This window comes from Rhineura floridana, chromosome 11 (assembly GCF_030035675.1).
Source record: "Rhineura floridana isolate rRhiFlo1 chromosome 11, rRhiFlo1.hap2, whole genome shotgun sequence".
Classification (NCBI taxonomy): Eukaryota; Metazoa; Chordata; class Lepidosauria; order Squamata; family Rhineuridae; genus Rhineura; species Rhineura floridana.
In genome coordinates this window covers 73,430,158-73,442,566 of record NC_084490.1, presented here as the reverse complement: position 1 = coordinate 73,442,566, position 12,409 = coordinate 73,430,158, and the positions used below count along the sequence as shown (strand labels likewise).

The following is a 12,409-nucleotide window of genomic DNA, read 5'->3' as shown; positions in this document are numbered from 1 at the left end:
AATGCTGTGAAGACAGATGTGAAGAATTCATTCAACTTCTCTGCAATCTCCTTTTCCTTTAGCACATCTTTTACTCTCTGTCATCCATGGGTCTAACCATGTCCCCAGCTGTTCTCCTGTTTAAAGATTTTTTTGTCATTTGTCTTTGTTTTTAGCAATCCACTCCTCGAATTCTTTTTTAGCATCCCTTATTTGCTTGCATTTCTTTTGACAAAGTTTGTGCTCCTTTTTATTCTCCTCTTTTGGAGAAGACTTCCATTTTCAAATGGAAAATTTCCTCTAATAGTTTCTTTGACTCTGCTTGTTAACCACAGAGGCATTCTCTTAACCCTAGGGTTATTTTCCAGTTACAGTAGGGCCCTGCTTTACAGCGTTTTGCTTTACAGCGATGTGCTAATACAGCAGTCTCAATTAGATGCAATTAGACTAAAGCCCCACTCATACGGCGCTTGTTCCGCTTTCACGGTAGTGTCAGGCATCGCGCGCCATTCTATTCAATGGGTTCTGCTTTACAGCAGTTTTCGCTTTACAGCAGGGGTCTGGAACATAACCCACCGTATGAGTGGGGACCTACTGTACTGCAAATATATCTTGTTGCTCAGATTAAATACAAGTCTGACAGTGCATGTAACTGGTGTGGATTTACATCTGTAACTGCTTCTCCATCGAAGCTATTGGTTGGGTTTAGAGCTAGAACTGGATTAGGGCCATAGACTGCAACTGTAGGGTCTACTTAGAAGTAAGCCAAGTACAATGACAGATATGACAAGTTCATAGTTTAAAAAACAAGAAGTCAGGAGCATTTTGGTTAATACCAGGAACAGCTTCCAATGGAATCACAAGTTTAAATTGCTAAAAACCTCCACACTTCACAAGCATTCTTGAACCTTAGCATTCTTAAACTCATGTATTCTGTTATTGGGAAGGAGGAAACACATGGTCTACAAGCTTTGAAATTCCTGATCAGAGTTTGAGAATGCAGTACAAAGGCCAGAATTGTTTTGTTTATGATCCCAGGTGATGTCTGGAGTAACTCTACCCACTTGTGGCTGTAATACCTGTCCATTAGCTGTGAAGTTGTCAGTGTCACACAACCTGTGGTCCTCTAGATCAGGGATGAGGAACCTCTAGCCTTCCAGATGTTCCTACACTACATCTCCCATCAGCCCCAGCAATTGGGGCCAATGATGACGGGGGTTGTAGTTGAGAACCAAAGGTTCTCCACCCTGCTCTGTGTGATGTTGGATTCCAACTCCCATCAGCCCAAGTCAGCATGGCCAATCAGGAATGATGGGACTTGGAGTCTGCTTGCCAATGAAGATAGGCTTCCAGGCAATTATGCAGGACATTCTATTTAGCCTTGCATGTGACACAGAGAATCAAAAATTGGCCTGACCATTAAAATAAGTTGAAGAATGCTACCCAGTGGTCTGACAACATAAGACTGTTTTTATGTTAGAAATGTACACACACAAGACACTTGGAAAAGCAAAATAGCACATTTATATTAATACATTTATTGATCACTTTACCAACTTAAAATACAATTTATGCCACCAACAGCAATAATATATATTACTGAATGATAGTATTTAAACAACAAAGATAAAAAGCAATATGAAAGCTAACTGGTCTATTTTCAAGCTTAGCAGTTTACAGCACTATTTGGACAACTGCTGAATTTGAATGTTTCTGATTAATGAAGAATGTTTACTTGATAGAAGCCATTTTCCATAGTTAATGTGGGTTTTAGAAAATAGAAACACAACTTGCAGAAGTTTTCAAAATCTGACCGTTTGTCATAGCTTCAACGTTCACACAGATAAAGTGATAGATAATGCATTTAAGTTTCTAGCATTAATAAATTGTGTAAAAATATATTGCAGATATATACACACACAAACACACACATATATAAATTTGTTTCATTTTCCTGAAAAACCTAGTACAAACTAGTAGTATATAACACTTTCAAGTTTTAATTTATTTGTGTAAATATTTAATACTGGTAGTATAAATTAATACAAAATAAAGATCTGCAATCAGAATAGATTTTGCTTGGGCCTTACTTTTCACCATTACATTGGCCAGCATCTTTTGCAATGGCCACATTCAAAGAAGCGCTGGGGAGAGTAAACCAACTCATAGGAAGCTGGTGGAACGTGTGCTGGAGGAGGAGGAACCGGCAGGAAGCTCCGCAGCATCCATTTCCCATTCGGGAGCTGCTGAGCCGGCTAAATGCCAGCTCAGGCAGGAGTTGCACGCACAAACATAAAAGAAAAAACTGCCTCCCATGAATACCCCTACCAGTGAGTAAGTGCTTCCCATTGACTTCCATTAGAATTATTTTCTTAGACCAACCTTTTTCTTGGTGTTACTTTGGCCTGGATTGGAACCTGCAGAAGAGCTCTGAACAGGAGTTGGATGTGGCATAAGTCCCCCCCCCAGGTCCTCCTCTGACATGCTCCTAGAACACCCCTTTTTCAGGCCTCACATGGCGTTGACCCCTGGCTGAGCTGGCAGGTTCCCAGCTCCACCACGGCAGAGGGGCTTCTGCCAGCAGAGCCCAGACCCTGCCATTTCAGCCAAGGGTCCACCATAGCCAACTCGCCTCAGCCCAGCATAAGTATGAGTTGGATTGTGCCCTAAGCCAATGGTAGCCCTCTGTGTGTGTTTTTGCCACGTACAGGGCAATCCTAAAAAGCCAGGACGGGAGAGAGAATTTTGTGGCAGAGAAGCCAGCAATGGCAAAAGGGGACGAATATTTTCCTTTTCTTCCCCACTGGGCATTTTTTCCCTCCCATCGACACTAATGTGAGAGGACATGACTATGCAAGCTCCAGGGCTGGTATAGGTTTTTTGGCCTTTTTGAGGGCATGTCAGAAGAGGCTTTGCAACCAGTGGATCTAAGGCTGCCTCTCACACTCCCTAGAACACCCTGTTTTGGGTGTACACTGTACAGCAACAGTGGTGGAGCTTGCCACCACACCAGGGAAATCTCTGCCTACAAATCTTTTCTCCTGCTGGTGAGTTCCATAGCATCCAATGGCCCCTCAACTGCCCTCCCCAGGAATTAGGGATTATTCCTGAAGTTACATCTAATACTTCCTTTTTTGTGATTAATTTGGGTCAGCTTCTGCTGTTTCATGGGGCTATCATAATGTTAGAATCTCAATGGATGCAACAGGCATAATATGGCAAACATTAGGGCAAACTAGACAATATGTTAAAATGCTTGATTGTATTTAACATATATGTCCTTTAATATAGGGGAACTCCAATCAGGATTGGGACTGCTAGAATGGGGGACAAAGCCATCCCATACACTGGTCCTGACAAAAATTGCACCTCCAAGAAAGTTCCTGAAGGAAGGGAGGCTGCCACCAGTGTATCAATTTATGCAGGTTTACTCAGACACCACCCCTCTTGTTACGTGACTCCTAGAAAAATGTGCCTTTATTCTAGGTTTGACTAACTTGTGTCAGAGCAGCCAGATTTTATTAATAAGATTTGTGCGCAAACTTGTACAGCTTTCTCTTGCTGGTTTTAATGAATGGCATGTCAATGAGAACAAAGAAATGGATGGAATTCACATCAGCTTTTATTATGCTGGCAAGTGTTCCAAGGGAGACAAGAACCAGTTCACCCTCTCCACCAAATGTCACCATATAATGCAGTTGTATTGCTAGGTAGCCAAAGGCAAACAATTCGGAAGCAATCTCAAAATGTGCAAAATAGAAATCGAGGCAACGAACATGATCACAATGAGTATTAGTAAAAAATAGTATTCAGTATAAATTTAATTTTCCTCTTGTGCTTAAAGTCTGTGGAAACATTTATATTTCAACACAAACTGATGTACATCTCCCTCCCCATTTCACACAGAAGAGCAGGCGTTTTGTCACTTTCTACCTTCAGGGAACACCTTTCTACAGTGATTCAGCTGACACAGAACCCATGCTCAGTGCATAAGATACCCAGGCATATTCTAAGAGAGAGGCACCATTCTTGTTGGCCCCACTGTACCAAATGTGACCCAAAACACACCAAGTGCCATTATGAATGGAGGCACACTACAGGAGAAAGATGGTTATTGGAAGAGAATGATTTGGATCCAGCCTAAGTTTGTTGCATTTAAATGATGACTAGTTTGACCAATTTACTTCAATCAGACTCAAGTTCAACTAACTAGGGCTGCAAATTTATGGGCACTTACCTGGGTGTAAGTCCAACTGAATTACATGGTGCTTACTCCCAACCAGACATTACTCAGGAGTAAGACCCACTGAACTCAGTAGGACATTTTTGAGTAGACATGTATAGGAATACATGGGTATAGATGTACTCGAGTGTCTTTCAGAGTTGCTCAGCTGTCATAATAGATCCTCCAGATGTGGACTACAACTTTTAAAGCTCTATACGGTCTGGAGCTGATGGGGGTTGAAGTCCAAAAAATCTAGAGAGTACTAGGTTGGGAAGGCTGCCTTATAAGTTGTTGAGGAACTCCCCAAAACAAAAGGGGGGGGGCTCAGGGGAGGTAGCCAGCAGCTGGCATACATGTTGGGAAAGTGCTTCTATTGCACTATCATACACAACAAAGTGACTTCCCCCCTGGGAACTCTAGTTCACACCTCACAGAGCTACAATTCCAAGTACCCTTAACAAACTACAGTTCCTAGGATTCTTCGGAGGAAGTCATATGTTTTAAGCCTGCATGCTGTGTATACAGCCTCAGACAGCCCAAACCTCTTAGACACAAGTGATATAAATCACATCCTTTGGTTGTGAAATGGCCTGCACACACCAATGACCTAAAGTTTAATAGCATTCTTAACAGTGGATGTTTAGCAGGAATATTTTCAATATAAAGGAAAAAAACAACAGCCACATTTTATGGTTTGCATTTACCCCACTTACCAACTACGCCCAAGTTCAATTTTCACTTTAAGAAAGCATAGAAACGCATCTGACCACAATGAAAAAGAATAACTGCCAGTTTAGGAGTATTATGACTCTGGGAAGTTTCTGTCACCACCACTCTAACTATTGTGCATTTTAAATTCAGTTTTATCCAAATAAGTTCTGACTTGCACTAAAAGACTTCATTGTAACCAGGGCTTCCTTAAAAGAATGCAGCAAGAACCAGTTCTTTCAAGTGCCCAACATTTCACAACAATTTTTGAGATACTGGCCATAATCCACGAATCCTTCTGCAGGTAGCAACAATTGCTAGAGTAGCCTTTCTGCCCTTTCTCTATATCAAAGTCTGTTCTGCACACTGATCATGCTCACAGAATGCAAGCTTGAGGCCAAATAAATGGACATTTTGTCATATGCCTTGACTTGTGTGTTCTGTTTATTATACACAACCTGTCTATGCATATGCTTCCATCTGACAGGATTCCAGGATAGACTTGAGTATGTCACTGGTTGGGAGCAAAGGAGTAGAGAACTTGCACTCCAGTTTCGAGTCTAACCCTTCACCAGAACAATTTTCCACAACTGACTGACTAGCCATGGATAGGGAAATGGTACATACAGAATTTTTAAGCAATTGTGTGACTGCTCTCAGAAAAATACATGCAAGGAGTGTTACTGTCAGGGAGTGGAGGTCAGGATAAAGGAGTTAATTCTGAGCATATTCCCATGTCCAAATAGATGTAATCCCTGCAGAGTGGCAGATTGTTTCACCACACATCTACCATACAACTCCATATCTGTATCACTAGATGTGTAGTGAAACAACTGCATATCTAGATTATATGCCAATCAACCCATATTCTCAACACATCAAGCAGGTCTCGTCGATTTGCCCTCTTAAAAACAATCACTACTTAATTTTCCCTAGTTCTATCAATTTCTCTTATCCCCTGTCCCTTGTTCACTAGGAAGGCAATAGCCAGAGCAAGCAATTTCTGTTCAGGCAAAATATGTCCTACTTCTTGGATTACTGCTTCCCTAGCTCTAACTGTATATATCACAGGAGACAATCAAAATACACTTTGCCGTCTTTCATGAACAGCTCTGTCTTCACTGTAAGAAGACTGGGACTTACTAACTAATGCAAGGGTATCAGACATCTAGATGGGTTGTGAGAAAAGCCTGAATCTCACGACCACTAATTGGTGTTAGCATAGCCTTCCATCTACAGTAGGGAGATTGTGAATATCCATTCCTGCTTCTTAAGTGAAACCTGCATGTTGGCCGTTTTGAATAAATGTCTTGAATATACAGTAGGATTCATTGGAGCCTCTTAGTCTCACACATACACAAAAACGGTGACTTGAATGAGCAGTTAAGCTAATATTTCTATCCCGCCCTTCTACCCTATAATAGGACACTCAGGGCAGCTAATGCAAACATGATGGGTTTCATAGATCCCACCACCATCGTAAGTTTCATCTACATAACATGATTTAAAGGTTTATTTGTGAGAGAGCTTGACCAAACTCTAAACTCTGTTGAACTTTCTTCTGAGCACTACTGTTATGAGGGTCTAGACCAGCCTTTCCCAACTAGTGGGCCACCAGGTGTTGGAGCACAATTCCCATCTTTCCTGACCATTGGCAATGCTGGCTGAGGCTGATGGGAGCTGTGGTCCAACAACACCTGGTGGCCCACTAGTTGGGAAAGGCTGCTCTAGACAGAAAGCACAAATGTAACAGCTTTTCCCACAAATGCTGGCATCAGTTAAAAAACAACTAGATACTATAGTTGTCTACCTGACTAACAAAAAAGGGCACAGAAATGGTTGAAGCCACAAGTTTATATGCCAACCCCCCATCCCCAGTCTCCCATTTGCATTCTGTTCAGGAGGGTTACCTAGCCCTCCAAAGCAGTTTTTCAGTGGGGCTGCATTGGGAGAAGGAGAGAAAAACCCTATATGTGGAACTTAGTTCATAGATGCAAACCACAGAACTCTTGCTCATCCTCTCTCAAACAGCTATTCATCTTGAGGCGAGAGTTGCCAAGTCCTCAGTCATCTGGGTTCACATTCTTTTCCTCCCACTGCCTAAGCAGCCCACAGTACAGTAGTCGGAAAACAAAGGCAGGAGAGGTTCCTGTACAGTTCTTTCAGACTTCCAGTGCATTAGCAATGCCAGTATAAAGCAGCACAGAGAGCACTACACTTGGATGGACTGCCATCCTTTAAACAAATGGTGAACTAAGGAAGGCCAGAGCCATGGCAGGTCAACTGGATGCGACTATGATTTTTTAGGTAGTCTAGGTATGGTTTTCCATTAGCAGCCACACACAAACAGCACTAATTGCATACACAGGGAAATCTTGGCTGTTGTGACTTGGTAACTAACAATGAGCATACAAAGTACAAAAAACCAAATAAAATAAAAACCAAACACAAAAAAGGAGTGGCTATTTGGTTAACTTGTTCTAGAGAACATGTATAATTTGAGAGAAACAATTACTGCTTATACATGTTTCTCCTTTTTATGAAGTTCAAGACAGTTGCTTCTATCCCAACAGAGTCAGAACGTATCTGTACATGGTTATAAACACGAGACCCACAAATGTCCTTTGCAGCTGCACATACATCACCATAAGGCATAGGTAGATTTGAAACAAGACACAATGTAGTGTACACTCAGGCACAAAGAGTTGAAAGTTTATTCCATAACAATATCCCACAAAATAAATTTCAGAATTACCATTTAAAAATATGTTGAGGGATGAAGCTAGAGAGTATAAAATGCTGCTGCCTAGGGAAAGAGAGGAGTACAGGAAGAATAATTTTATGTTTGGGAGACGTCAATGCCATTTGTGACATGATCTCATGGGCAGTAGATCACCTCTTTTGCACATGTAAGGACATAGGTTCATTTTTTGGCTTCTCCATTTAAAAGGATCTTGGGGGAAGGGTTGAAAAGACCACTTTCTACCTGAGACCTTAGAAAGCTGCCATTGGTCGAAGTAGATAGTTATGAACTAGACTGACTTCATATATGTTTAAGCCAGGGTAAGGCAACTCCAGCCTGCAAAGGCTTTCCCTCTTAAACTGCCCCCCCTGCTCTTCCCTGAGTGCACTCTTCTGGGTGATTTGTTATGCAGTGGTTTGGCAGACCAAATAGAGCAAATGGTTATAAATTACCCTATTCTAGACTTGTTTCAGAAGTCAACTAAACACAAAGGGTGGGTGTGTTGGGGGGGGAGCCAGATTCAGCCCACAAATCCCAGTACATGCTGGTGATACTATATAAAGCTGCTTGTGTAAAAAAAAAAGGAGGGGCAAAGAAATACCTGGAGCGAGTTACACACAGCAGAGAACACTGTGTGCTTGATGTGATTTATTCAATCAGCAAAAAAGTTGTAAACATACTACTGTTGTAAAATAGGTTTTTAAAAATCTACAGATCTCTATCAGTTTCACATTTGAAGAACTGTTTCACATTTCTTCTCTTAATAAGAGTTCAAAGGGCCCAGTAAAAATATACCGTAATGGAAAACAGAGATAACAAAGACAGGCATCACTGCATATTTACAATATGTTTTGCACTTAAAGAAATATTTAAAGGACAGAAGTTATTGACAAGGAATATACAGGGAGGGGAATAGCAGAATATTCCAAGTACAGGGCTGGCATGCAAACTGCAATCCTAAACACATTTACCTGGGAGTAAAATCCAGTGAACTCAATGGGACTTACGTCTGAGTAGATATGTATACGATTGTGCTGTCCTACTATATTTCATAAGCTATGATCTGACGCCTACAGCTGGTATAGCACAGTGGGGAGGACAGCCTGGCTGGGAGTCCAGAGTCTGTGAGTTCAAATCCTGGCTGTCAAGGGCCAGCTAAAGATCACACCCACAGGGAGTGGCTCAGGGGTTACGTGCCCTGCCACCTGTGCAGCCGTGGGCAAGCTGCATAGTCCCAAGGAGCCCACTTGCCCCCCAGCTGGCAGTTGCGGACAAGAAAGGGGCTGGCTTGTGCAGCTGTGGCAAGCTGAGCAGGCCCTAGCCAGCTGGGGAGGACTAGCCTCAGAGGGAGGCAATGGTAAACCCCCTCTGAATACCGCTTACCATGAACACCCTATTCATAGGGTCGCCATAAGTCGGGATCGACTTGAAGGCAGTCCATTTCATTTTCATGGTCTGATGCATCTATAGCCAGCCCCCAGTTTCTTCTAAGGCAGCCTCCTCCTCCAGCAGCACAGCTGTCTCCAATGACACAGACAACCGAATGTTAGGGTTAGCGAAGGCCAACAGTTTCAGAGGGCAGAACTGGGGATGGGGCAGGAAAGAGAGATTAGGAGGTGAGAAGAGGTAGCCTTTCTTTTTATTTTAAAATAATACAGATGACCACAGATCATTCATTTTAAAAGGGGATTAAAGTAGCTTTCACAGACTCTAAAAGGTCACCTGATTCATAGAGCCTGCTCTTAAATCCATTGTTGAGAATTCTGCAGTAGACTTTGGTGTTTCAAAAAGTTTCTATCAAAATAAGGCTTAGACAACATGGTGACAATAATAACACTCTTGTGACATTAAACTCCTCCCTACAATGAGAAATCAATGTTCACAGACAATTCATGTGAGCAAATAGCTGCTAGGTTTTCAGACCAACGAGGTTCCCCAAGCAGCAAAGTACACATGCAAGATTTGAGCAACAAACCCTGCTTCAGCTGTCTTTCTGATGTGCTTATCTGCTCATATAGCAACAGTGGGATCTTTCACAGTCACTGTGTGAATTAGCTGTGGATGGAGGACATAATTGATTTCTTACTGTTCAGTACAATGAGGTTCTGTGTAATAATATGAGGTTACCTATAAGCCTAGCTACACTTTAAGCTTCACACAATTTCCAGAGTGGATGTATTAAAGAACTCAGTGCTCATTATTCAGTCGAAGCAAACAACAGTGCTATTACCAATACTGTTGACATGTAGTTGGCAAACTGGTTGCGGGAAATACTTGCCTCTCCAGGAACTGGTTTTTTTCCAAAAAAGCAGATGGGCAGATATTGACAGCATCAATATTTCAACACCAATAGTCTTGGCACAGCTCAAAGAACCTTTCTGGTGACCACTAAAACCCCAATTCTGCAAAATCATGCCCTACATTCTATACACATCCTTCTCAATCCTGACATTTCAAAAACCAATGTTTTTAGACATATAAATGCAGTAACAACATTATTATTTTGGATTTATATTCATAGTGCAGACTGAAGAATCCATGGCTGAAAGTTATAAGAAACACCTTCCTTAACAATTAGGATTTAAAAAAAACAGAAATGGCAGATGGCCTGTGTTTGGACAAGGGCCAACAGCAAGGCTTTGGCCCTATGTGAAGAAACAGTTGGAGTTACTGTAAGCAAATCAGTACAGCCAACTCTTTAGTGTATATTAGGCCTGTCAAAGAGATAGTTATTAAAAATGGCAGTGAAGTTAACGAATCTCTATTTTTCTAAAGAGGAGTTACTGCTGAACTGTATTCCATGGAAAACAAGGCTGAGCACTCAGCTACTGGCAAATTTCCATGTAAAGATCACAGCCATTATTTTACTGGATTATAAGTTCAATACAGTGTGGTATTTACTCAATAAGAAACACAGGAAGTATAAAGATCACCTTATGAACGAGGCAGTTAGTCCTCAGCATACATCCATAGAAATCTTTTGAATAAATAAATACATTAGGTATGTTGCCCTTTTTTAGGCAATATAAGTTAACTATATTCTTTTTCTCCCTTAAAAGAAGCAACATTTAAGCACTATTTTGACTTTGGCTCACTGGAACATGATAGATTATTACATAATTTCAAAAACAATGAACCTATATTTAATCTTTTCTAACTTTGTTGTCCACCAGGAAATTATGTCTGCTTTACACTGAGTGAACAAGAAAACAACAGAGTTCCTTTTTAAAGGAACCATTTAACCAATATTATTCAAACGTTGTTCAAGAGAATGATCCAAATGGAGCAGATGATTTCAACTGGTAATATTTCAAATAAATCAGGGGCCAGGGAACTGCTATCCATCATAGTTGATGCAATCGTCTACAAATACTAAGTCATAACTTCAATGACAAATCATTTGCAAAAAAACAGATTTGAGGGGTAAGTGTAAGGTCTGTAATGTCCCTTCTCTTTGAGAACACAGACAATTGGGACCTCAGTTTCCTACTAATGGAGAAAAACTTTTTTTAAAAAAAAATGTCGCTGCTGTTGTTCACAAATGGGGTGGAATAAATGTATTGGCTTTTACAGGATAGCACCTTTGCAAAAAGAAGAAAAGTCCACAGCTATTTAATTCCATCTAGTTAAAGGCTGAATTTTCATGTCTGAGGGGCGTCTGTTCCCTATTAAGACATTGTTCAATAATAAATAAGTCAAATTGAGCAACCGGATTCTTCTTAGCAAAGCTACCAGCACATGTAGCTCTTACTGAAAAGCTTCCATTCTAGAAGAAAAAGCCAGCAGAGCAAGATAGAGAACTAGCCATATAGGAATGTTTGCAATCTGCTACCAATATGGATGAGGTGTGGTGAGAGAGCCCTTGGATGTGGTTTCTTGCTTAAAAACTCAGAACACGGCTGCTTCCTTTTCACTGCCATAAAGTATGAGGAATGTAATGAAGTGGTGCTTCACTGCAAGAGTCTCAGTAGATGTCGAAACTGGTTCCAATCCTACAAACACAGCTTGCCAACATAGTCTTTTTGGCATTTGCAGAACTTGAAAGCAGGTGAGGCTCATCTTGCTCACCCCTCACAGGTACATCCTCTCTCTGAATCTTCAGGATTATTTGCTCCCTTGCACTTTCTGATCATATGTGCCAGCGTGCTTATATCCAGATACGTAGCCAGATGTGTCAACCAGATCTTCGCGTCCTGCTTTCCCTTTCCCTTTCCCAGTTGGATCAAATCTCTCTTTGTGGGAACCAGTGAAACGTGTTGTATCTGTAAGCCGTGAGACTGTCGGAGATGAAATGGCTTTCTATTAATAAAAGAGGGTGGGAGAGGAAGAAGAAAGAAGAGAATGTCAATGTAAAGAACACATAAGTCAAGGCACTAAAACTTCATGGTACTGAGGATCTCTGTTTTGCTTTGCTTGTTCCTTGCAGATCACCAAACCGGACTGACCCATGGGTATTGGCTGCCCTAAACAAGGCAGAATGGGGGGCATCTACATGTCCTTAAGCTTCAGTCAGTAATTGATAGCAAATATAACCTGACAGTGCTGAAAAAAAAGACACACTTTGTAAATGGTCTACAGCTCCATGCTGAGCAGTTCTTCAACCATAATGAGATCTGAATTGCCATGTGGTGTTTCAGCCTCCCTCCTAAATCTGGTTTTAAAAAATGATGTATATTTGTAAAAAAAACATTTTTGGGGGGGGGGGGAATCAGTTCTATCCTTGGTCTACACATACACTTCTAAATGTGTCATCA

The 12,409-nt window shown here is 41.3% G+C and overlaps 1 protein-coding gene across 5 annotated transcripts in view; it reads right to left on the bottom strand.

The window, feature by feature from the left end:
• Positions 1 to 1,560: 1,560 nt before the first annotated feature.
• TPPP (tubulin polymerization promoting protein) overlaps positions 1,561 to 12,409 on the bottom strand; it is a 93,530-nt gene continuing 82,681 nt past the window's right edge. For all 5 annotated transcript variants that reach the window (XM_061591104.1, XM_061591105.1, XM_061591107.1 and 2 more), the window contains one exon: positions 1,561 to 11,954. In XM_061591104.1, coding sequence (XP_061447088.1) covers positions 11,760 to 11,954 — 195 coding nt within the window. In that variant the 3' untranslated portion in view covers positions 1,561 to 11,759. The remainder of the gene's footprint in view (positions 11,955 to 12,409) is intronic.